General features: G+C 39.8%; 2 protein-coding genes and 1 long non-coding RNA gene across 5 annotated transcripts in view; 1 reads left to right on the top strand and 2 right to left on the bottom strand.

Moving 5' to 3' along the window:
• The window catches only part of LOC131137737 (focal adhesion kinase 1-like), an 85478-nt gene extending 80461 nt beyond the window's left edge, over positions 1–5017 (bottom strand). Inside the window, exon 1 of one of the 2 annotated variants that reach the window (XM_058086010.2) lies at positions 4838–5017. Coding sequence is in view for 1 of the 2 variants with exons in the window: in XM_078798040.1 (XP_078654166.1) it covers positions 2291–2327 (37 nt within the window). In the remaining variant the exon portion in view is untranslated. Of the gene's footprint in view, positions 1–2290; positions 2770–4837 lie in introns of those variants that run through there. The other variant, XM_078798040.1, reaches the window with a different exon arrangement.
• A 2938-nt stretch (positions 5018–7955) lies between these two features.
• Positions 7956–16183, top strand: LOC131136560 (uncharacterized). The gene is made up of 3 exons (XR_009131755.2): positions 7956–8058; positions 15452–15555; positions 15722–16183. It is a non-coding gene; the product is annotated as an uncharacterized LOC131136560 (long non-coding RNA).
• On the bottom strand, positions 9975–15612 carry LOC131136558 (protein NDRG1-like). Of its 2 annotated transcripts, XM_058083545.2 has the most exons (12): positions 15459–15612; positions 14859–14964; positions 14599–14719; positions 14450–14512; positions 14299–14359; positions 12939–13025; positions 12801–12857; positions 12557–12723; positions 10950–11049; positions 10843–10878; positions 10718–10769; positions 9975–10625 (listed from the first exon to the last, which is right to left on the bottom strand). In XM_058083545.2, the coding sequence occupies exons 1-12, from the start codon at positions 15507–15509 to the stop codon at positions 10393–10395; spliced, it is 1134 nt and encodes a 377-aa protein (XP_057939528.2). In that variant the 5' UTR covers positions 15510–15612; the 3' UTR covers positions 9975–10392. The 2 variants fall into 2 exon arrangements, with proteins under 2 accessions (XP_057939528.2, XP_078654251.1); XM_078798125.1 differs by having other exon boundaries at positions 12801–13025.
• Positions 16184–25520: the final 9337 nt, after the last annotated feature.

Genomic DNA, 25520 nt, shown 5'->3' with positions numbered 1-25520 from the left:
AACAGCAAATGATCATACTTTTCTTTTGATCTTTACCAACCATTGTGCTGATTAATGGTTGACATAAGGTTACAAATAAACAGGATAAACATAAACAACACAGCACAAGAGATGCTCACGGCTCCATTAAACTGCCTGTTATCTATTTATTACTTACCTACCACATATTCCAGACACAAAACAGCACCATCACTACACTTTTTCACATCTCCAATGACCATAAAATCCAAGCGGTTATCAAAGACGACACTGAAACATCTGTCACTACTGCTGCTGTTTCAAAGCGTTCCTCTCGCATATAAACACTCACTTCAACACATTGCACTCCTACGCGTGCGTGATGCTGTCATTTTTCTTCCTTCTCTCTCCAGCTCGGAGCGGAGGATGAGTGCCTCTGGCTTGCAAACCCAGAACTGATGCCATGCTGAGGGCATTGCACAACACAACTTTCATTGTGACAAAAACAGATTGAAGGAAGCAGCCCTGCAATCATCATCCTTCACAATAGGGTGCTGACGTTACTCACACTGTCAGCTTCACGATTAAAACTTCATTCTGATGAAGATAAAAAACTTTCACAGCACAATTTTTTTCATATTTAGCTGGAAGCATTCTCATATGTTAATATTAAAGACAATTTCCATTTTTCACTCCTTAATTTGTAATTAATGCATGCAATAAACACAGCTCACATAATATGATGATTAATTTCTCTGTATTTGTTAAGTTTTTAAAATAGAAATGAAATTAAATTGAGTTTGCAATTTTGATTAAATGTTTTATAACTATTGCCCTATGTTTTAGGTATTTTCATTTGTACATTTCATGAAGGAAAGCTGCATCGAGGCAAATCATTCATAATAATCCTTAAAAAGCTTTTTTACTCACAAATAGTTAGAACCAGTATCATAACTAAACAAAACTTATTTTGCTGACATGTTTGTGTCAGTGTGAGAGGTCTCACTCGCTCATATTTTGTATTTGCTGAACGTTTGTGGGCGAGTTCAAGCGCTAATATGCTAATAATAAAGACAATTTGTAATACAAAATTTTAAAACTTCCAAAATTATATCATTTTACATAAAATATGATTGTGTTGCGCATCGAATCGTTTACCACAAAAAAGATTTCCCATACTTCATTCATTCATTCATTTTCTACCGCTTTTTCCTCACAAGGGTCGCGGGGGTGCTGGAGCCTATCCCAGCTGTCTTCGGGCGTGAGGCAGGGTACACCCTGGACTGGTGGCCAGCCAATCACAGGGCACATATAGACAAACAACCATTCACACTCACATTCATACCTATGGACAATTTGGAGTCGCCAATTAACCTAGTATGTTTTTGGAATGTGGGAGAAAACCCACGCATGCACGGGGAGAACATGCAAACTCCACACAGAGCGTGGAATTGAACCCTGGTCTCCTAGCTGTGAGGTCTGCGTGCTAACCACTAGTCCTGAAAGTCCCATACTTATTATAGATAAAATCTTTTCTGAGATTAAATGCAATTAATTCTGAGTTAACTACAGACAAGTGTGATTAATCTGTATCAAATATTTTAATCTTAGGTAGAACTTTACAAATGAGATTGCATGCTAATGTGAATAAATCAGTGCTCTTTTCCGTGCAGCAATAGAAGGTATGCAATATGACTGAATGCAACACTCTCACTGCTCTGCTTTTAACTTCAAGCCAACATGTTGCCTCGTGGGCAAGAAAAAGGTGACATTTGATAGCTGATAGTAGAGATCCTGTGTTTAACCCTTTACAGAGGTGGAATGCCCCGACATGGCTGCGGAGAACTACTGAAGCAAGTGTGAAAACAAGTTTGTTACAGTCTACAGTAGTGGGTAGTTATCCTATTCTAGTTTTAAGTTCTCTTTACTCTAGTGTTGCCATCTCCACAAAAAAACAAAACAAGCAGAGCAAATAAAAGGTGCATCCTGGGTAGCAAAGTGCAGAAATCACTAAGCAAATATCCAAACATATTTCCTCCTTTCCGGTCCGTTTGTTTGTTTGTTTGTCCAACTATGCCTTCTGTTGCAAGCACATTTATCAAAGCAAAACATACAGTAGCAAGCTGACACTATATCAGAAGTGTCATTGTTTGTGCTGCACACTCAGCCAGTGTGTGAGGTTTCCACATGCAACTGCTTGCATGGTGGCGAGCATTGCAAATTCCTTTCCAGCCCTCTCAGACTTGTCAGACCCTCTCTGTACCTGCCGAGCACCGAGCACCCACACACCAGCCCAAATAAGACTCTCCCGAGCCAACAAGCCGCTACATACCTCTATTGGTGCAGCCAAGAAAATCCCAAAAGTGCATGTTGGCAGCTTTTAGGCAGAAGACTACACCTCTGCTCTACACAGAAGCTTGTATGTGTTCCACTTCCGACTTGTGCTGTATGTCTTCACGGAGGAGAACACCCGCCTCCTACTTATTGTTTCCGATTGACACACCTTTGAGTATCATTTCATAACAGCTGCCTCCCAACCTGACACTTATTTCTCCTCCCGTGGTGCACCCCTGCTCCTCAATGCTTTCAATTTCACCCACAAGCTCCGGCTTGTCCCTCGTTTTTATTTCTCCCTGACAGAAGCCAGACAGGTGTGACCATCGATCCAGCATCTTCACTGTCGCTTCCTTCATTCCTGCCGCTTTGGATTAGTTGCAGAATGAGAGAAGTGACGCCCTTGGACACATGGAGAAAAGCCCAAAGCTGTCAGAGGAATCATAATGGCTTAAAGAATGTCTATGTGTGCACTTTTAAAGACTTGTACATGTAGAAGCAGCTTATTACCAGAAAACCCATAATAATATTCCAATCTCTTGTCTACATGCACTGTGAAAATCAACCAGAATAGTCAATGGGGGATTGTGCAGTAAAACGTAAACACCAACATCACGTGATACCGACTTCCTCGAGTTTTTCTTCCACTTGTTGGAATAACTCCGTATTGCCAGTTTTTCCTTCGTCCAGTCTTGAAATTTAGTTTGAATCAAAAACAAACTTTGCTTAGCAGTCCAATGCCGATTGCTCGCCTCCATTTTTTTTAAAATCGAAGAACGTCTGGAGCTGCGTGTTACGTCATATCTGAGCATTCGCTGAAAGAACGCACCCGGGATAAATTTAAACAGGAAAAGATCACATTCAATCTTGCTAATATTTTATAATTAAACTCGGGACATGTTTTATATTGATATATATTTTATTTTTTTAATAAAACTGGACTTGTGAATGGCGTATAGAAGGGTTTAGATTCTGTTCCACAGATGGCGCTAATGCACACGAAAGCTGCTTGCCAACCGCCAATAAACAACAGAAGAAGAAAGAACGCAGTCTGACAACTTTCCGTTTGAGCAGGTACAAGATACCTCAATCGGATTGGGGAAAGGAATATTCCACCCCTGGGAATCCCATTATATATTCATTCGGATTGGCACTTTTCTTTCGGAATGAGGTGTATACAAAGGTTAGATTCTTTCCGTTTGAGCAAATAAACCGAATGCAATTGGAATATTTGGGTCCATGTATACGTGGCTATTGACATAATCAGATACAGGTCGCAGAGGAAGAAAAACACCAGGAAGAACAACACACCCTGGCAACTTTCTGATTGAGTGGGTACAAGATACCTCAATCGGATTGGAATATTCCATCCCTGTTCAATTCTTTCCATTTGAGCAAATAAACCAAATGCAATTGAAATATTTGGATCCATGTATACTATTGACATAATATTTGCAAATGATGATTATTCATTCATTCATTTTCTGCCAGCTCTCTTCGGGCGAGAGGCGGGGTACACCGTGGACTGGTGGCCAGCCAATCACAGGGCACATATAGACAAACAACCATTCACACTCACATTCATACCTATGGACAATTTGGAGTGGCCAATTAACCTAGCGTGTTTTTGGAATGTGGGAGGAAACCGGAGTACCCGGAGAAAACCCACGCATGCACGGGGAGAACATGCAAACTCTACACAGAGATGGCCGAGGGTGGAATTGAACCCTGGTCTCCTAGCTGTGAGGTCTGCGCGCTAACCACTCGACCACCATGCCACCCCAAATGATGATTAATAAATGTTAATTATAAAAAGTGATATTGGATAATTCCTCATGGCACACCTGACGGTTTCTCAAGGTACACTAGTGTGCCGCATCACAGTGGTTGAAAATCACTGGTCCAAGATACTGTATGATCTTCATGAATGACTACTGATCATTGCCAATAACCAGGATGTAGTTTATGGCTGATGGTGTGCAAATGACAAATGACATCATACTATATATCATGTACATTTAACCCATCAGGCAGTTTGAACTGATGATTTGGGGCTACTGTGTTAAGCTTAGCATGAAAACAGTCAGTAGTGTGCAGTGTTGTGACTGAAGACGATTAAGTAAGATATATTATCTGCAGGTTGTCACCCCGCCCCCACAGAAAACATGCATCCTTGCAACAATACATCATCTTGAAATAAAATACATGCTTCAGTATTATTGTTGTGCATGACGTAAATCCACCTCTGTGTGGACCTTTGCACCCAAGTTACCAGAGAAACCCAGAGGGGTGGTTTCGGCCACTGCACCACTGGCTATCTGCTAGGAATACAAATTACTGCACCGTGTCAAACGTCACTACACTATCTTTACCGCGATATGTGTAATAGTCATAAAAAATAATCATACGTGTTAGCAATAATAGAACCTCATGCAGCATCCACGTAAAGCCCATTGTCTGTCTGTTAGCCCTTTAATGCTAAGCTAGCACAGCTAACGGTGGGCTATTCCCACCCAATCTGCCCCCAAAACGGATCAATGCTCACCCGCTTAAGACAGGCCACTATTTCCCGTCACTGGACACCTTTTTCCAGTCAGTCCGCTTGGATTTTACACATTTGTTCCAGTGATATTAAAATCCGACTTGGAGGTTGTTGCCTACCCGCTGTGGGTCCCTCCGACTGATTGTGTGACTGAACAGCGCCGTGCCCGGTTTGCCGGTGTCACTGACGCTAGCCGTCAGCTAGCAAGGCTGCCGCCGTGATGCTACATCTGGAGCCCTGGGAGATTCTTGGGCGATACTGCAAATTTTGGTATCAATTCGATACCCAATAAATGCAGATCGCTGATACCGATACTTTTGGGCCAAGAGCCCTTGATTGTATTATTTTTGTGTTCAATGTTTCTTTATTGTAATCAGAAACACAGGATATTTTAGGCAATTTCAATAAATGAATGCCCAAAAACACCTGAAAGTAAATGCAACAGAAAAAACATGTACATCTTCGCTGCAGGGGCTGCATGGCGATCAAGTGGTTAGCACACAGACCTCACAGCTAGGAGACCCGAGTTCAATCCCACCCTCGGCTATCTCTGTGTGGAGTTTGCATGTTCTCCCCGTGCATGCGTGGGTTTTCTCCGGGTACTCCGGTTTCCTCCCACATTCCAAAAACATGCTAGGTTAATTGGCCACTCCAAATTGTCCATAGGTATGAATGTGAGTGTGAATGGTTGTTTGTCTATATGTGCCCTGTGATTGGCTGGCCACCAGTCCAGGGTGTACCCCGCCTCTCGCCCGTAGACAGCTGGGATAGGCTCCAGCACTCCCCGTGACCCTCGTGAAGGATGAGCGGTAAAAAATTTATGATTTTTATGAAAGTACATTTTTTCCCTCATAGTATTAAATTATTATGCTCATACGTTTTTTGTCATAATGTTCCAATTTTATTCATGTCAAGATTATGACTTTATTCAAATATTTATATTTTATTCTCATAAAATTGTTGCTGTTGTTTTAAATTTTTTTGGTTTTCTTAATTTTTTTTTTTTTTTGCTGCTGTTTTATTTTCCAACTGTTTCAACTTTCTTCTTGTCGATTTTCACGTCATCATTATAACTTTCTGCACCGATTTTCAGAGTTCAATTCCACCCTCGGCCATCTCTGTGTGGAGTTTGCATGTTCTCCCCGTGCATGTGTGGGTTTTTTCCGGGTACTCCGGTTTCCTCCCACATTCCAAAAACATGCTAGGTTAATTGGCCACTCCAAATTGTCCATAGGTATGAATGTGAGTGTGAATGGTTGTTTGTCTATATGTGCCCTGTGATTGGCTGGCCACCAGTCCAGGGTGTACCCCGCCTCTCGCCCGAAGACAGCTGGGATAGGCTCCAGCACCCCCCGTGACCCTCGTGAGGATAAGCGGTAGAAAATGAATGAATGAATGAATTAATGTTCGTTGCAATTCTGAGCCAACCCCCTGTATCGATACCATCAATACTATCAATAAACCCGCCCAACCTATAGCTAACTATAGCTGTTCCAACATGGCTGTAGCTTTCATAGGACAGGGGCTCAGAGAAGTCAACATAACCAGGAAGGACACTGTGTATCCTGCACTCACACCATATCTTATGTAACACTGATGTTGGAGGGTACCCCACCAGGATGGAAAGTTGTCTTCTTTTCGAACTACATTGTCATACATGAAAACATATAATAGACACAAAATAGAAATTGTAGTAGAGGTAATATAAGATCTCGTAAAGTACAGCCTGTAAAGCATAGAGGTAGAGCGGTTTGTCACCTTAAAAAATGGAACAGCATCAGAAATAATAATCAGAAGAAGACTGGAAATAATACATAAAGACTGGAAATAATACATAACATTAAGGAAATTGCAAAAATACAGCAGTGTATTAAGGTGATAACAGGAGCAAACAAGCTATTGGGATTGCAGTGGTTCATATAGCTGACTTTCATGCAGTTTTATTTAGAATCGATTGCCACTCAAGGTTCCCTGAGCTGAGTGCTGGAGCCTATCCCAGCTGTCTTCGGGCGAGAGAAGCAGGGTACACCCTGGACTGGTCGCCAGCCAATCACAGGGCACATATAGACAAACAACCATTCACACTCACATTCATACCTATGGACAATTTGGAGTCGCCAATTAACCTAGCATGTTTTTGGAATGTGGGAGGAAACCGGAGTACCCGAAGAAAACCCACGCATGCACAGGGAGAACATGCACTGAACTCCACATAGAGATGGCCGAGGGTGGGATTGAACTCAGGTCTCCTAGCTGTGAGGTCTATAGTGAGGTCACTCGTCCACCGTGCAGCCCGAGTTGGACATCTCTGTACAAATATTGTGCTAACTTGTTAAGACAGACAAAGCTAAAAGTATGAATAAAATGATAGCAACACAGAAGACAAAAGGGCTATAAGTAATAAATGGAATTGAATAGTGATGACATGATGTGCATACTATGTACGTATAACATTAAATTTTCATTCAACAAAACATACAAAACCTCTCATGCTAGTAGTTAAGTGACACGGGTTCAAAGTGGACAGGCACTGAATATTCAAGGCTGCTTTCTTCCTGTCATGTCGCATTTCTCAGCAGGTCTGCATGGGATATGCATATCACATGGGACTTCAGGGGCAATTTGGAGAAGGCATAAACACGGTACTTTAACAGAACATACTTGCACTAACTTTGTTCTTTTATTTACTATTTCCTTTAAAACAATTGTGGTTTTGACACATATACAATTGACAGTATTATTAAAACACATAAAACCAATTCCCACTAAATTGTACCTTTCCATATATTAATTACAAACCTAATTTTGGTCGTAAACACATCAAAGCTCGCTATAGCGCAGTTACAGCTAGTTACAGTTAGTGTGTCTCGGCAGAAGAATACACGATGCTCCGTGAATAACATAGTTCATCAGTGAACTTTTTGTACTTCATTAGGGAAATTCATCACTATTGAATTTAAAATGAACAACAGAGTAGATAAAACCACGGTATAACTAACTACATAATCGATCAAGACCGCTTCGACTGCTCCCCCCTCCTTTCCCATGCAATGGACTATTCCATGTTACTGCGCATGTGCAGATTGATTCTTGAACAACACCTGACGAAACAAACTTGTTAAGAGTAGTTTGGAGAAAACGGATTTCAAGTTACCCCAGTGGACAGTGGAGTGGCAAGAGGAAGACAAGTACTTAAAAGAATAAAGAAATCAAAACTACAAAAGGTGTGTATTAAAGCGCTAAAAATGGTTCCTTCATGTGGTTACACAGTGTAGTGAACTTTTAACGCCTACAAAACCACATACTCGCACGCATGCGCACACACATACTTCAGTTCAAATTGTGATAATGTTATTATTTTATTTTGATGTGAAACAACTATGTTGTGTGTTGTTTATGTCTGTATGTCATGTTACGTTATTGTATATTATATGTTACAGTTTTGCAACGCCCTCTGAAACCGAGCGTTTTGAGCCATCACCAACTTTTTTCAGGGCTCACTTTCAAATGTGTAAACATCATTATCAGAAATGTTGGTTTCTAACTACATTCTAACTACTTTTATGGGTCAGAAAAGTAGAACAAGCATAATAGGTCACCTTTAAAAAACTGTTGTCAGTGCAGTACAAGGATATGGAGGGCCCCAATGACCAGGGTTGCCTTTGGCCCCCATACAGCAGGGGTCTCAAACTCAATTTACTTGGGGGCCACTGGAGCTAGGGTCTGGGTGAGACTGAGCCACATCAGTTTTTCCCCCCAAAAAAAACATTTATTAAAAACAGAAAAATATACAAACTTTTTCAGTGCTTTGGTTCCGATTTTCTACAATAAAAGCTCTGATAAAACATTCCACTGTTCTCAAATATCTTCATTTTTATTTTTCTGCACAAAATAAGATGAAAAATAAATAAACAAATCAAGAATAAAGAAAATCAATCAATCAGTAAAAAATAATAAAAACTTAAGAAACCACATATAGTTTGGTGGGTAGACAAATTATTTTTTTCAGATTAAAATGAACAAAGCATTATTAGAGCCCTGTAGACATGACAAAACACGACTATAGTCACGTTTATACTCTTTTTATTTACAACATATTGCGCAACTGCAGGGTCTTGAGACACATGCTAACTCGCAAACTAGAGATCTAGCGACTTAAACGGTAGCCTCCAAGTTATTTCCTTAAAAAAGCCAAAAACTTACCACTTCCACACGGATAGGGAGGATAACTATTAACAGTTATTTAACCTTTAACATGAACATTAATCAAACGTAATAATTTTTTCTGGGTACATGATACCATACAGCATCCATATCAAACTTGCGCAGGCCGCACTAACATTAAACTTTCATATCAAGGCGGGGGCCTCAAACTAGTGTCCTGGGGGCGAGACCCCTGCCATACAGTGTATATGCCCATGGCTTTGAATGAATGTAAACAACAGTGTAGCTTTTTACAACCAAGCACAGTAAAACAGCACCCAACAAAACATATTCTATGCAGTAGCATGCCACAGTGGATGTCTCATGTTTAAATAAATTCCTAAGAAATTGCTCTCATGAATTATTCATCAAAGCGTCATAATGCAGACTAGAAGGTTTGTAATCAAGATGCAACACACCCACAGCTGGAAGAATTTTAAACAAATGTGAATTTTAATGCTGCCAGCTTTGTATCATTAATTGATTCATCTTCATCAACCCACAGGTCTACACACTCTGCACACACACACACGGTTTCTGCACATAAAGCACATTCATTCATACAGCTAGTACACACACAGACATACACCATGCAGTGCCACTGATTTCATGCTATATGTGTGTATATGTTTTCTGCGTGGGATTTGTCACCACAACGAACTGTTGCCACGACACAAAATTATCCTCAGAACTTTTGTGTTAGGAATTGTACATGGATGGATGACAAACAGGAATTAACATGACATTATTTTATTTAATGCAGCCCATCTGGGTAAGAGCTAAGCTCAAGATAAAACCATAAGCCGTTATTAAAAACATCTCTGAAGCTGTGCCAGATGGCTGGCGTTCATGTTTGATGCTTTCCATGAACTGTGGGGGGAAGTACAAGCGTGCAGACCACCATCTAGTGGTACGAAGAAAGAAATACAATAGGGAGTTCATTTTTATTATTATTTATTGAAATATCGCATCATTTTATTCTTCTACAGGACCAAACATTTTCTATATACTTATCCATATACATTTCTATAAATAACCTCCTGATAAAAGTACAAGAAAGTAATGAAAAATTATGCATGTAGATGTACAGCTAAACTAAAAACACATTTGTCATTAATTAATAAATAAATCTCACTGATATTGTTTTTAATGATTATGATATGAATGTCTGCAATCAGTGGAAAAGGATGAGAGAAACTGGTGGTTTAGCTACGACTGTGACCTTTGAGTGCAGATAAAAGGGCGTGGCGGGTAGAAAGAGGGTGGAGCCCGGTAAAAAGAGGTCTGAGGTATAATTTAACTTATGCATGATATAGTACTTGTAGTGTGTGTGTGTGTGTGTGTGTGTGTGTGCTCTAGCATGCCACTTCAGTGGACTTTGAAATCATGCGGTCCATATTGCTGTTTGAGATGCTGTCCATGGAGACGTCAGTGTGGGAGCGTCCACGCTTCTCCTCTGCGCCGTGTGAGTGAATGCGGCCGCGTTGCAGTTCATTGGTGTGAGCGCGGCTCCGAGGGCCATCCATGGACGAGATGCTGGAGCTGGAGGTCGTTCGTGACCGAAGCCTGGTCATACTGGCACTGGACACTATGGATAGAATTTCAAGGGAATTAAAGTGCAGATAATACTTTTTAGCACTGTCTTATGAATATGTGTAATGTTAAATGGTTGTGACTTACGGTATCCCAGGCCTTGGATGAAGTACTTCAAGGCTTCAATCACTTTGGCTGGCTGTTAAGATACAAAATATGCATACGTAAATGTCACATGCATTTACAGTAGAGCCTTAAATATACCAGCATACCTGAGCCACTTGAGGAAGTCCTCCACAATCAGCCATCTAGTGGGTCAAAGCATAAGAGTTACGTTCCAGGATGATCTTTAACAAGGGCTTTCCTGATTAGTGTTTACCTTGAGCAGCGTGGCCTTGGTTGGGTTGAGTTTGGAGTTGCAGTCCACTACGACCTCCACAGCTGGAGAACTGTCTCCAACAACCAGCAAAGTGGAGCATCTGGGACATATCACAAAAAAAAGATTTAGACATTCAATCACTGTGAGTGGTTCTTTCCTGCAACAATGTGGCACCATGTTTAACCCTTTAAGGGATAGTGGTCACTACAGTGGACAGCTATTCAAAAGATGTTTTCTCCTATATGAATGAGACTTAATGTCACAGTTGCGCATCAGTCAGTAGTCCAGTAGTAGAGTAGAGTAGTCCAGCAAATACCATCTGACTCAAGTAAGGATGATGAATGGTTACCAGAAAAAAGAGAATTAGCAACTAGCATCAGTAGTGACAGTAAAGTTGAGGATGCTGAGAAAGATGGGGATGGTGAAGAAGATGAGGATGCGGAAGAAGCTCAGACAAAAAGGGAGACCTGACTCCTTTTTAGGAGAGTGGAAAGTGAATATTGAGGGAACAGACCCAATAGATTTTCTTCCCGAGAGGCAGGGTACACTCTGGACTGGTCGCCAGCCAATCACAGGGCACATATAGACAAACAACCATTCACACTCACATTCATACCTATGGACAATTTGGAGTCGCCAATTAACCTAGCATGTTTTTGGAATGTGGGAGGAAACCGGAGTACCCGGAGAAAACCCACACAAGCACAGGGAGAACATGCAAACTCCACACAGAGATGGCCGAGGGTGGGAATTGAACCCTGGTCTCCTAGGTGTGAGGTCTGCGCGCTAACCACTCGTCCGCCGTGCCATAAAATGAAGCAGTTTGGATGAATTGAGTAGTAGTAGTAGTAGGCATCAATGAGAAGACCTCATTGTTGTGGTTGGAGTTAAGTAGACAGTAATAACTGATTCAAAAAAAGGAACATTTTTCTTTGGTTAAATGTTTTGCAGTACATTTAGCAGTTTTGGAATCTGTTAAAAATGTTAAAGATCAAACAAAAACATGTTTTATGCTGTTTACATTTTTTTTGTTTTTATTGGTTTACTTACAACTATATTTCATCAGTCTTTCAAATGCACGTTGTCCACTCGAATGGACACGTTACCAACTCTTTGAAAAATTTATGATTTTTAAAGATGATAATTTGTTTTTTCATGCCTAAAGTGTCCCAAAAACACAAAAAAATCTTGGAGCAGGTTATCATAATGCGTGCATGAAAGGGTTAAGTTCTCATTTTAACATATGTGATACACCTCCTTGTAGACTACAGATGGGCATTTGTATTTCTGCTAAGATACGCATTAATGGCTGCCTGAAGCCAGGTGGTATAGGGTCCAGCTCACTTGTGACTCTCATGAGGACAAGCGCTATAGAAAAAGGATGGATGACTGGATTGTAAATGCTCGTAACGTAGCATATTAGCACATGTAGTAAGCATTAGGCCAACATCTGTGCTTTTTCTCCCACATCCCCAAAAGATGCATGTTAGGCTAATCGGAATATTGAATATGAAGCACTGTATGTCTATATGTGTATATCATTGGTATTTCCACACGTTGCTAAACAACAACCTTTGTCCACTACAAGTCCCTATAGTGGTTCTCACTTGAGGGTTCTGACGTTGACGTTGCCTCCTTCAACAGGCCTCTCCACCTGAAGAGCATTGCGGCTGTTGTAGGCACGGAAGAACTGACCCACATTGGATTGGTTCATAGACGTGGTGATGTGGTGGCGGTATGTGGCTATGAGGTCATGATTGGACTGGATCTCATCCTAAAAAGTCAGTTTCAAAGTTAGTCAAAGCTAAAGGAGTTCAAACTCTATTTCATCAACTCATCAGGGCAGCTTACCTTTCCGAATAAGTGAGTGATAATTGTGTCAGGGAGGGCGTGAGTCCATTCAGTAATCTGTAACAAATATATTTTATTCATAGCTGAGCCAGTCATGACACACACACACACACACACACACACACATAAAGAGCTGACCTTGTTTGCGACAGTATCTATTAATCCTTCGGCATTGGGGTTGATGTTGATCAGAACCAATCCATCCACCAGGTCTGGGTGATTCAGCTAAACACACACATGCACACAAGACACACAATTGCAGGCCACACACAAATCATAAATAACAACAAAATCATCTGTCATATTGTATTTTTCTACTATATTTTCAAGTATTTGTAGGTGAACCTAAATGCACCATCTGGAAAGGTTAAATTGAGGCAACTGGAGTCTTCTCATTTGTGAAAAATCTTTCACCTAGGTTAATTGGCTACTCCAAATTGTCCATAGGTATGAATGTGAGTGTGAATGGTTGTTTGTCTATATGTGCCCTGTGATTGGCTGGTGACCAGTCCAGGGTGTACCCCACCTCTCGCTCAAAGACAGCTGGTGTAGACCCCAGCATTCTTGTGACCCTAAGTGAAGATAAACCGCATAAAAAATATGTTTTCTATACCGATTGTCCTACATTTAATACATAATATTTGTTTAATTTCTGGCGGTACGGCGGTCCAGTGGTTAGCGCGCAGACCTCACAGCTAGGAGACCATGGTTCAGTTCCACCCTCGGCCATCTCTGTGTGGAGTTTGCATGTTCTCCCCCGTGCATGCGTGGGTTTTCTCCGGGTACTCCGGTTTCCTCCCACATTCCAAAAACATGCTAGGTTAATTGGCGACTTCAAATGTGAGTGTGAATGGTTGTTTGTCTATATGTGCCCTGTGATTGACTGGCGACCAGTCCAGGGTGTACCCCGCCTCTCGCCCGAAGACAGCTGGGATAGGCTCCAGCACCCCTGCGACCCTCGTGAGGAAAAAGCCGTAGAAAATGAATGAATGTTTAATTTCTTAGGTGTGAAGTGTTCATATTTATGGGGCTATACACCTTGGGGGTGGACTCAATTGGGTTGTTCTTCATCAGCCAGCTTGGTTGGCATAGCTTAACAAGTGGCCATTCTCCCCGTGGAATGAGATAATATTTGGGAGATACAGTATGTCAGGGCATTGTTGTATGCAGATGATCGGCGATGGAACAAACCTCCCCCTTTGTTTAGAGAGGGCTCCTCTCTCAAACCACCGCTAATCCCTATACTGAATTTTGACATTGTTGTCCTTGAAGTGATCTTAAGAAGCCTTTTGGATTTTGGATTGGTCTTCAACAAACAAGAAGAGTCCAGTTCCCTTAAAACTGTACAAATTATCAAGACCTTGAATGACTGAGAATGTACACAGATTTGCATGCACTATGGATACCATGTACTGTATTGTTGTGAGATATTTTTTACACCAATATTGTCATATTGCAGACTCAAATGAGGATAGAAGAAGAAAAATTGAGGACTCACAGCAAAATTAGCCAAAATGTAGGCACCAGCTCCAACCCCCAGTCCAATCACACTGTGCAACCTGTTAATCACGTTCAGAGTCAGGACCTGATCTAAGGTATTAGTTGGAGATTATCATGGTAAAACATGAGGATTATCAGGTCTGACTCACCCAAAGTGTTTGAGCACGGTAGGCAGCGCTTCGGACAGCTGGTCCATGGTCGGGTAGGAATACCTTGGGAGGTCAGAAGTCAGCATTTGGAATGATATGCAGTTTTTCCGATAAGTATAGCTCTATCGGTAACAATGAAGACTTCTTACGTTGTCGGGAGGGTTTTGGCTCCCTCGTGTTGTCCTGGTGCTTCGACATGACAAACCGGGAAATGTCTGATAATTTCTTGCATGTCCTCATGTGTGAACAGAGTCTCGAAACATGACTTGTCTATAGATGGGTACAAAAATGAATTAATTTGCATCACAGTCACTTTTTGTTCAAATGTAAACATGCAAATGTGTTAACCCTTTTCCAAAACTCTTTGGCAAGGCATATTCAAAGTAGCCATTGAAGAGGTAATACATACGGTTCAGGCCAACGTCATGAAATGTCAGGATGACTGGGCGGTTTGCCTTGGGTGTCCCTGTCATGATGCAGTGGACTTTCCCATACTGAGTGTCGACATGCTCCTCCTCAAATAAACAGAGAATATTTCACACTTTTAGATGGAGACAGGTTGTAGATTGTGTTCAGTTATTCTTGGTCCGCATAAGAGCAGAATGGAATGGAATGGCCTTTATTGTCATTATACAAGATGTACAACGAGATTGGAGAGCTTCTCCTTTCAGTGCAGTAGTCAAGTTAAAAAAAAAGTATATAAAAGTAGAGTAAAAAAAAAAGACAATTTAACAAGATATCCAAAATATACACATAGTATTGCACAGGAGCAGACATATTGCAGATATATTAATTTTAGTGCAATGGTAAATGGGTCATAGTGCAAATAATGACTGGTGTATACAGATGAGTAAAGTCACATATGAGTGTATTGTAATGGGTTGTTAAATAAATAAATATGATTGAGGTAGTAACAGAAACAGAAACCTGAGTCACTAAGTTCCTCCACATTCATAAAAGGCAACACATCAATATAATGTGACTGTGCTCTCTGTGTTATAGTACTTACAGCGATGTGGGGCTCAAAGACAGAGTCGGACTCATTCTCTTCCAGAACCATGGCTGCCGGTGCTGCTGGAGACTTCCAAAAGGTTTGTAGTGCACAGGTATGCAGGTACCACTTCAGGATGATGTGTGACAGAGCATTCCTTTGAGCTGCTTTATATATATGCTCTAGTCCTGATCTGCCACTAAGCTCCAAGTCTAACCTGGTTCACATGTGGCCAACTGGCCCATGTTTTAATCTCACCTCAGGCTGCTTCTGTCCTACAGAGCCAATATTGGACGTCTACCAAGAATGAACAAGGCAGCATAGATCACAACACGATGTTCTTACTCTTTATCTGTATGCATCTGATTATAGAGAGATGAATGTATAGGAGTGCAATTAGGCATGAATGAAGTTCATTTCTTAACTGGTTTTGCTTGAATTATGACAAGACCATCACCACTTTTGTCAAACTATTCATTCATTCATTTATTTTCTACCGCTTTTCCTCACAAGGGTCGCGGGGGATGCTGGAGCCTATCCCAGCTGTCTTTGGGACTGGAGGCCAGCCAATCACAGGGCACATATAGACAAACAACCATTCACACTCACATTCATACCTATGGACAATTTGGAGTCGCCAATTAACCTAGCATGTTTTTGGAATGTTGGAGGAAACCGGAGTACCCGGAGAAAACCCACGCATGCACGGGGAGAACATGCAAACTCCACACAGAGATGGCCGAGGGTGGAATTGAACCCTGGTCTCCTAGCTGTGAGGTCTGCACGCTAATCACTCAACGTTTTGTCAAGCTAATCATTTCTATTATATCTTTTGTTTGCAAACAATGCAAACAAAAGCCAAATGATGTGTCACTATTCGTCCTGTTTGTTTTGTATACCACCGACTATAAATAGGTAAGAAAAGTAAACAAGCCCCAATGCGTCAGCCACACGTTCAGCCAAGCCTTTAACGGGTCATTTCCCTAATCTCAGTGTGCCATCTGTTGCTCACAGAAAACATTTGGCTTGCTGTCGATGAGCCGACCTTGATACTCTACTGCTAAATCGGGAGCTAAAAGCTAATTTACTGTACTGTGCACTTTATATTCTTTACATCAGGGGTCTCAAACTCAATTTACCTGGGGGCCACTGGAGCTAGGGTCTGGGCAAGGCTGGGCCGCATCAGGTTTTCACCCAAAAAAAAAACACATTTATGAAAAACAGAAAAATATACAAACTTTTTCAGTGCTTTGGTTCCGATTTTCTACAATAAAAGCTCTGATAAAACATTCCACTGTTCTCAAATATCTTAATTTTTATTTTTCTGATGAAAAATAAATAAACAAATTAAGAATAAATAAAATCAATCAATCAGTAATAAATAAATATAATAATAATAATAAAACGGCAAATAATAAAAACTTAAAAAAAACACATATAGTTGGTGGGTAGACAAATTATTTTTTTCAGATTAAAATGAACAAAGCATTATTAGAGCCCTGTAGACATGACAAAACACGACTATAGTCACATTTATACTCTTTTTATTTACAACATATTGCGCAACTGCAGGGTCTTGAGACACATGCTAACTCGCAAACTAGAGAGCTAGCGACCTAAACGGTAGCCTTCAAGTTATTTCCTTTAAACTTAAATAGCCAAAAACTTACCACTTCCACACGGATAGGGAGGATAACTATTAACAGTTATTTAACCTTTAACATGAACATTAATCAAACGTAATAATTTTTTCTGGGTACATGATACCATACAGCATCCATATCAAACTTGCGCGGGCCGCACGAACATTAAACTTTCATTTCAAGGCGGGGCCTCAAACTAGGGCCACGTGTTTGAGACCCCTGCTTTACATGTTCTTGCACTGAGCTTTAACCATGTTTCTTAAACACCACGCCTGCACATTCTAAAAATGACATTCATTCATTTTTAATGAAATGTCCATACATCTATGCCGCTGATTGCACAGCTAGGAGACCCAAGTTCAATTCCACCCTCGGCCATCTCTGTGTGGAGTTTGCACGTTCTCCCCGTGCATGCGTGGGTTTTCTCCGGGTACTCCGGTTTCCTCCCACATTCCAAAAACATGCTAGGCTAATTGGCGACTCCAAATTGTCCATAGGTATGAATGTGAGTGTGAATGGTTGTTTGTCTATATGTGCCCTGTGATTGGCTGGCGACCAGTCTTTCTCCTGAAGACAGCTGGGATAGGCTCCAGCAACCCCCGCGACAGTCGTTGCAGTTGTGTCATCACCTCTTTTTACCTCTTACATATAAATACTTATTCGGTAGCAAGCATTTGGGTCTTTGGTATTGAACGAGTTCATACTTTGGAGCTGATTCCAATGTGAGGGACCAGAAAATCTAAAGGCCTGTTTCCCAGTTTGGTTCTCAGTCTGGGGACTGTCATGGAAGCAGACCTAGTAGTGATTTGTAGATGAAAATGAGCAGTGAATGAAACCTTTGTGCAGATGGTGTGGGTTTAAACCCCAGCCACAGGAGATGTTCTGGTCCTAAACTGGGACGAATGGGAGTCTTGTATCTGGCGTTAAAAGAAAAAACTGAGCCAAATCAGTCACGTGATTGACTTCCTTGCTGTACAAATACTAATTGTATAACGTTTCTGTCACATTAACCAATGAGGGTCAGCTATCCCAAGTTCTATAGCCCCGTTTTTTGGTTCAGCTCTAAAGTCGAAGGTGTAAAACCCAGACAGTAGCAGCTGGTTGAACGGAACCACAGCAGACTGTGCTGTGTCACGTCTTTAAGATATAGTACCACTGCTCCATCTTTCTCACACACACACACACACACACATAGAGTTGTGGGAAGTGTAGGTACAGCAGGTAATCCATTTAGCTGCAAACGACAGCAGATGGGTCAGACTCGGCCTCGGGTCACTGTGAAGCCTTTTTAGCACCAGTCTAACCCTTACGAAACACTGGCCTGCTGGCCTAATTCATCAATGACTGCTGTCCCACATTTTTTGCCCATGTTAATATGCCAGAGCAGGGCAAACTTACTTTACCTGTAACACCATAAAGGGAATTTCTACATTTATCATTAGAATGTTTTCTTAGTTAAATCACAGAAGCCATGTCTATGGGTTTCTAAATAAGATTATTATAAGATTAAGATTATTACAGCCCTGGAGTCACCTTTATCTTCCCTAGATAAGATAATTTACTTATGCATTCATTCATTCATTCATTTTCTATTGCTTTTTCCTCATGAGAGTCGCGGGGGTGCTGGAGCCTATCCCAGCTGTCTTTGACAAATAGACAATATAGACAAACAACCATTCACACTCACATTCATACCTATGGACAATTTGGAGTCGCCAATTAACCTAGCATGTTTTTGGAATGTGGGAGGAAACCGGAGTACCCGGAGAGAACCCACGCATGCACAGGGAGAACATGCAAACTCCACACAGAGATGGCCGAGGGTGGAATTGAACCCTGGTTTCCTAGCTGTGAGGTTTGCGCGCTAACCACTAGACCTCTGTGCCGCCCTAATTCACTTATTTAAACATAAAAAAATGTTTTAAACAGAGTGGTGCGGAAAAGACAAAGTAAGAAGCCAAATCCTTACCACTTCCACAAAGAATGTGAGGGGAATGTCCTGTAACAGTAGTGACGTAAGTGGCCAGACTATTACATACAGTATTTTAAGTACTACAAGGCCCATTTAAAAGCCTTTAATTTTGTCAAAAATCGACACTGGGCCTTTTAAGCCGGTGCAACTAAAGTGTGCACCTGACAATGAGATTGACTCCAACAATGGTGACAGGGTACCCAGGATGTTTGATGGTGAAATTGCCCAGCGGGTCCCTCCTTTTTTTCATGACAGTGTGTATGGTTGAGTTGTGTGCCACATATTTGTTTGGCACCATGTTGTCCGGATTGTTGTTTGGTTTTATTGTTGCTTGTCTGGATCACAACTTGTGAAAAGCTACTTAAACCAGGGGTCTCAAACACGCGGACACGAGTTTGAGGCCCCCGCCTTGATATGAAAGTTTAATGTTAGTGCGGCCTGCGCAAGTTTGATATGGATGCTGTATGGTATCATGTACCCAGAAAAAAATATTATGTTTGATTCATGTTCATGTTAAAGGTTAAATAACTGTTAATAGTTATCCTCCCTATCCGTGTGGAAGTGGTAAGTTTTTGGCTATTTAAGTTTAAAGGAAATAACTTGAAGGCTACCGTTTAGGTCGCTAGCTCTCTAGTTTGCGAGTTAGCATGTGTCTCAAGACCCTGCAGTTGCGCAATATGTTGTAAATAAAAAGAGTATAAATGTGACTATAGTCGTGTTTTGTCATGTCTACAGGGCTCTAATAATGCTTTGTTCATTTTAATCTGAAAAAAATAATTTGTCTATCCACCAACTATATGTGGTTTCTTAAGTTTTTATTATTTGCCATTTTATTATTATTATTATATTTATTTATTACTGATTGATTGATTTTCTTTATTCTTGATCTTATTTTGTGTAGAAAAATAAAAAGTAAGATATTTGAGAACAGTGGAATGTTTTATCAGAGCTTTTCTTGTAGAAAATCAGAACCAAAGCAAAGCTTATTCATTTTTCTGTTTTTAATAAATGCGTTTTTTTTTTTTTTGAAAACCTGATGCGGCCCAGCCTCGCCCAGACCCTAGCTCCAGTGGCCCCCAGGTAAATTGAGTTTGAGACCCCTGACTTAAACCATCCAAAGATTGTCTCAGACTACCTGCAAGTCATGTTGCTAGCTTTTATGTTTTATGTTAAATATTTTGTAAGCAATTGGCGGGCCACACAAGTCTCGGGGAGACCTGGGTTTGAATCTCCACTTGGCATCTCTGTGTGGAGTTTGCATGTTATCCCTGTGCGTGTATTCTGGGTACTCCGGTTTCCTCCCACATTCCAAAACATGCATGTTCGCGACTCCAAATTGTCCATATGTGTGAGTGATTGTTTGTCTATGTGTCCTGCGATTTGCTTGGCGACCAGCATAAAAAATGGATGGATGGCTGCAGGACTAATGCTACATTAGCTACCTTGTTTCTGTCAACAGGATGCGGTTTCCCAGTATGTCCACCAGGTGGTGACAATGCTGCATTTCTGGTCCTTGGACACAGACAGCTCCAAACTCAAAACTGAAACTGAATCACATCGCTTGGCTTTTACATGGCAGACATGTCTTTACATTTCCTCCTACATTTTATGACAAAAGATGAATCTTTCATTTTATGCCAAGTTTTCATTTTATCTCAAAATCCTCCAAGATACTTCATAAAACACAAGAGAAAAACCTTGACAAATTATCTTTTAAACTTAATAGTATATATATATATATATATATATATATATATATATATATATATATATATATATATATATATAAAATTTAAAAAAAATAATTGAAATGTAATTTTATATATATATATATATATATATATATATATAATCTTTTAAATTTGAAAAAATATAATTTAAAATTTTTACATTTTCAATTATCTTAAAAAAATTTTTGGTTTAAATTTTTTTAATTTTCAATTACATTTTTTTAATTTAAAAGATTTTATATATATATATATCTAATCTTTTAAATTAAAAAAATGTAATTGAAATTTTTAAATTATCTTTATATGTATATATATATATATACTATTAAGTTTAAAAGATAATTTAACATTTTAAAATTTTTGATTACATTTTTTAAAATGTAAAAAATTATGTAATTTAAATTTTTAAATTATCTTTTAAACTTAATAGTATATATATACATATATGTATATGTATATATATGTATATATATGCTATTAAGTTTAAAAGATAATTTAAATTTTTTTTGATTTTAAGTTACATTTTTTTATTTTAATATATATATATATATATATGTATATATATATATATGTATATATATATATACTATTAAGGTTAAAAGATAATTTTTCAAGGTTTTTCTCATATATATATGTATATATATATATATATATATATATATATTACTTTAAAGATAATTTGTCAGGTTTTTCTCTTGTGTTTTATGAAGTATCTTGAAGGATTTTGCCATAAAATGGAAAGGTTTTTTTTGACATTTTTATGGAAAAGGAGATGTCCCCTAAATTAACTAAAACTTCTCTCTGTCTCTTTTCTTTCTTTAGATGTACTTTGTTTTAATGCTGACAATGGGTTGCCATGGTAAGTACTTAGTGTGCAGGTGAAAGTCCCAGTGTCTGACTCTCAGCTTTCAAAACATTCTAAATATAACACAGCAGCTGCTGCTTCTCGCTACATGCTTGACTGTGGCTTTTTTGTTGTTTGTATAACTTGTGTGTTTATTAGATCGAGTTATTTGTGTAAATGGCTCTACATGCATGTGCAAAACATTTTAAGTGAGTATGTGTGTGTGTGTGAATGTTTCCATGAATCCTTTTATAGTATAGTATTATAGTATGAGTGCCAGTGAGTGGTGGTTTTCATATAATTCACTGTTTAAAGCTAAAATAATATATGAATTCATCGTTTCATATATGTTTTAAAAATAATAATATCAACCTATGCCATAAGTAGGTCATTCCCCTGTGACGCATCAGGTTTATTTTATCTCCCCTTGAGTGGGCTCACCCCCAAGATGGGAAACCCTGCAATAAAAGATACCCCTACTTACATATCTCTTGGCATCTATCATGTTGCGCTGTCTCTTAAAACCGACCTGCCTCGTAGACATTCGTCTACGTGAACACAGACATGCACCGCAACCAATCAGAAGTGTACATCCAGTATTTAAATGACAAGAAGCTCTTAAGAACATCATAATATAAATCATATGAGAAATATGATATCAGGTCAATTTGAAACACTTCTATGCTAGGACTACGTTAAAAAGCCATAGCATTTCAGTATGTGGAATCAAACTATGGAATGGATTGAGTAAGACCCTCAAACAATGCACAACGATGAGCCAATTCAAGAAACAATACAAGCAGTTGATGTTTGCTAAATACAAGGATGAAGAGTCTTGAACCAGTCATGATGTGCTATACATATCACTATATTGACACTTACTATGGTACCCATTATGTCATTGGATGCTCATATCACCTCGTACTTTGGTATGTGACAAAAAAAAAAAACTAAAAACATTTTTTTTAGGAAAGCAGGAAGTGAACAAATGTAACAGTTACTGATTGTAAAAGTACCAGATGGAGGGGTAGGATTTAATAAGCTTTGCTTCTTCCTACTCCTTTTGGACATGTGGAACTGTGAACTGATTATGGGATGCATTCAATTGTAATCTGATGCATGTTCAAATGAAATAAAACTATTACCATTACCATTACCATAATCCAAAGAAGGCCTTACTAATCAGTCAGCCTTACAGCGGATATCTTTTCTAGGGGAATCACTTGTAGTTAACAGTATATTCAATCCAAGTGATGCTGTATCAGGTTGTTTTCGGCTGTGGTTGTGCTCATCAGACAGAAATATACATACCAGAGTGAGAGAAGAAGCTGCCGAGCAAGATTAGAAGGACTTCGTTGAGGTGTTGATAGGGTAATATAGTAGTAGTCGTTACATAAGTTGGTTGCGCAATATTCTGAAATATTTGTGTTAAATTCATTTGTTCTACAAAATCACCCATGTACTTGTGTAAAAGTTGTATATTTTGTGAGTAAAGGTGGATTTGATCCTCTTGGTGTGCAATATGGAAAATATTAACAGATAAACATGCTTTATTGTATTTCTTGCTGTTGATAGTTGTTGTTTGTTGATGTTTCTCATCTGACTGTATGATTTTGCCCTGCAACAGCACACAAAGTTGCGGCTGTATTCTGTATAAAAGTCTGCTATGATGCAGCAATTTACATCTGTGTGAAGTAGGCCTAAGCAGTTCAGTTGCCATTCAGACATAAGGAGGTGTTCAGACATCCACAGGTGGCCAGCCAATCACAGGGCACATATAGACAAACAACCATTCACACTCACATTCATACCTATGGACAATTTGGAGTCGCCAATTAACCTAGCATGTTTTGGGAATGTGGGAGGAAACCGGAGTACCCGGAGAAAACCCACATATCATAATTAATATTTCTGTCATGTTATTGCTGTATAGGTGGCATATATAGGCGTATTAGTGACTGTGTATTTGAAACTAAAGGGACTTGTATTATTATCGAGTACAGTCATCCCTCACTGCATGGCGGTTTGAATTTTGCGGCCTCACTCTATTGTGTGAGGCCGATATTCAAAAATTTACTTCTTATGTGTTACAGTGCGGCATGGCGGTCGTGTGGTTAGCGCGCAGACCTCACAGCTAGGAGGACCAGGGTTCGATTCCACCCTCTGTCATATCTGATACCAAGTGCTGATTTTGCACAAGCTACAAAATCTAGCGCTTCCATTTCTCTGTGTATTTTTCTCACCTTTGCTTCACAAATTATTGTTTGACCATTGAGCATTTTTTTTTCTTTACTAGTACACAAATGTGTCTATTTACCATGTGTAAGGTAGTATGGCATGACATGTTAACATATATCTCCACTATTTTTCACACATTTGCAAATTACCACTGGAATTACGCAGTCCGTGTTTTACCAACACCCAACAAGAACCGCTTTAAAAAAAACTCTTCGTAGTACGGCATGCCAAAGTGCACTTGCCCGACGGGAATATCACTGATTGGATTTACTTGCCCCAATTTTGTTTTAACTTGCCCCGGGCCATCGGTACATCGTTATTGTCCAGCCCTGACTATGTCAGCTTTGACTGTCTGTGTGAAAGGCACCTATTGAAAGGGTTAGGTGGACTTTGACTTCAGTGTCATTTAAACAAAGCAGCCAGGGAAGGAAAAGGAATGTGTGACGTATACAGTACTTGTTAGACAGCAGGGCCATAAATGGATAGTTAGATAAATAGAATTGTGACATCTTGTAGTAGTATTAGTAGTAGTAGTAGTAGTAGTAGTAGTAGTCGAAAAGTTCACAGCGTCCTCATCTGTTTTGATGGAACAAACAGCAGCACAGTTGGCTTAAACGTCGTTGTCGCAATGTTCACAGGAAATATGAGCTGAGACCTTGTAGGTCAAACCTCAGCTGGCAGTCTTGTGATTTTTGAATGGCGCAAAGGACACTTTGAGTGTCAGGGCGCGGTCTCGCTCAAACTTTTAGAAAGGTTACAGACTTTCTTTTCAACATAAACCGCTCAAGCCTGTTGGTTTACCACCTCTGCCAAGGAGTGTGAATGGTTTGCGTTGAATAGCTTATTAGCTTTGCTGACATGGGTTTGTTTCTTTTGCGTATCTGTGTGTCTTTGTTCACCTGCGGGTCAGATTCCGTGGGTTAATGTCACAAACTTTTGAAGTGTGGTGTTTGCTAAGGGCTTACCCTATTGGTGACATATGAGTTAAGGATAACACTTTATAATAAGGTACAACAAACCTACCTAATCATTAGTTCCTCATTAGTTCTTCATTAATTATTCAGTAACTACATGAAATTTGCCTTAGTGCCTCAGTAACTACTCTACTTATTAGTTCCTCATGAGTTCGTCATTACATCCTCTACATCAGGGGTCTCAAACACACGGCCTGCAGGACATTAGTTTGAGGCCCCCGCCTTGATATGAAAGTTTAATGTTCGTGCGGCCCGCGCAAGTTTGATATGGATGCTGTATGGTATCATGTACCCAGAAAAAATTATTACATTTGATTAATGTTCATGTTAAAGGTGAAATAACTGTTAATAGTTATCCTCCCTATCCGTGTGGAAGTGGTAAGTTTTTGGCTTTTTTAAGGAAATAACTTGGAGGCTACCGTTTAAGTCGCTAGATCTCTAGTTTGCGAGTTAGCATGTGTCTCAAGACCCTGCAGTTGCGCAATATGTTGTAAATAAAAAGAGTATAAATTGTCACGATGTGGGCGTCACCCTCTCGTGACTGCTCTTTTTGTTTCCTGCTCTTCCTCTGTTCCTGTTTCCATGCCCTTATTTTGGTAATCACTTCCTTTTGTTGTTCTCTTCCGTTTTCCTTACCCCTGCTTTTTTCACACACCTGCTTCTAATTTTATTACCCCTA

The sequence above is a fragment of the Doryrhamphus excisus genome, linkage group LG17, assembly GCF_037039965.1.
Source record: "Doryrhamphus excisus strain RoL-2023G ecotype Guam linkage group LG17, RoL_Dexc_Guam_v1.1, whole genome shotgun sequence".
NCBI lineage: Eukaryota > Metazoa > Chordata > Actinopteri > Syngnathiformes > Syngnathidae > Doryrhamphus > Doryrhamphus excisus.
The sequence above is the reverse complement of the archived record's forward strand: the minus strand, read 5'-3'. Positions and strand labels throughout refer to the sequence as shown.

Excerpts from the sequence above, each read along its gene's own strand:
- LOC131136558 (XM_078798125.1), bottom strand. The coding sequence starts at position 15,509 with ATGGTTCTGGAAGAGAATGAGTCCGACTCTGTCTTTGAGCCCCACATC. Across the intron at positions 14,720-14,858 it reads TCATGACGTTGGCCTGAACC|ACAAGTCATGTTTCGAGACT; the intron begins GTATGTATTACC and ends ACCCATCTATAG. Across the intron at positions 10,879-10,949 it reads CCAAGGCCACGCTGCTCAAG|ATGGCTGATTGTGGAGGACT; the intron begins GTAAACACTAAT and ends TTGACCCACTAG.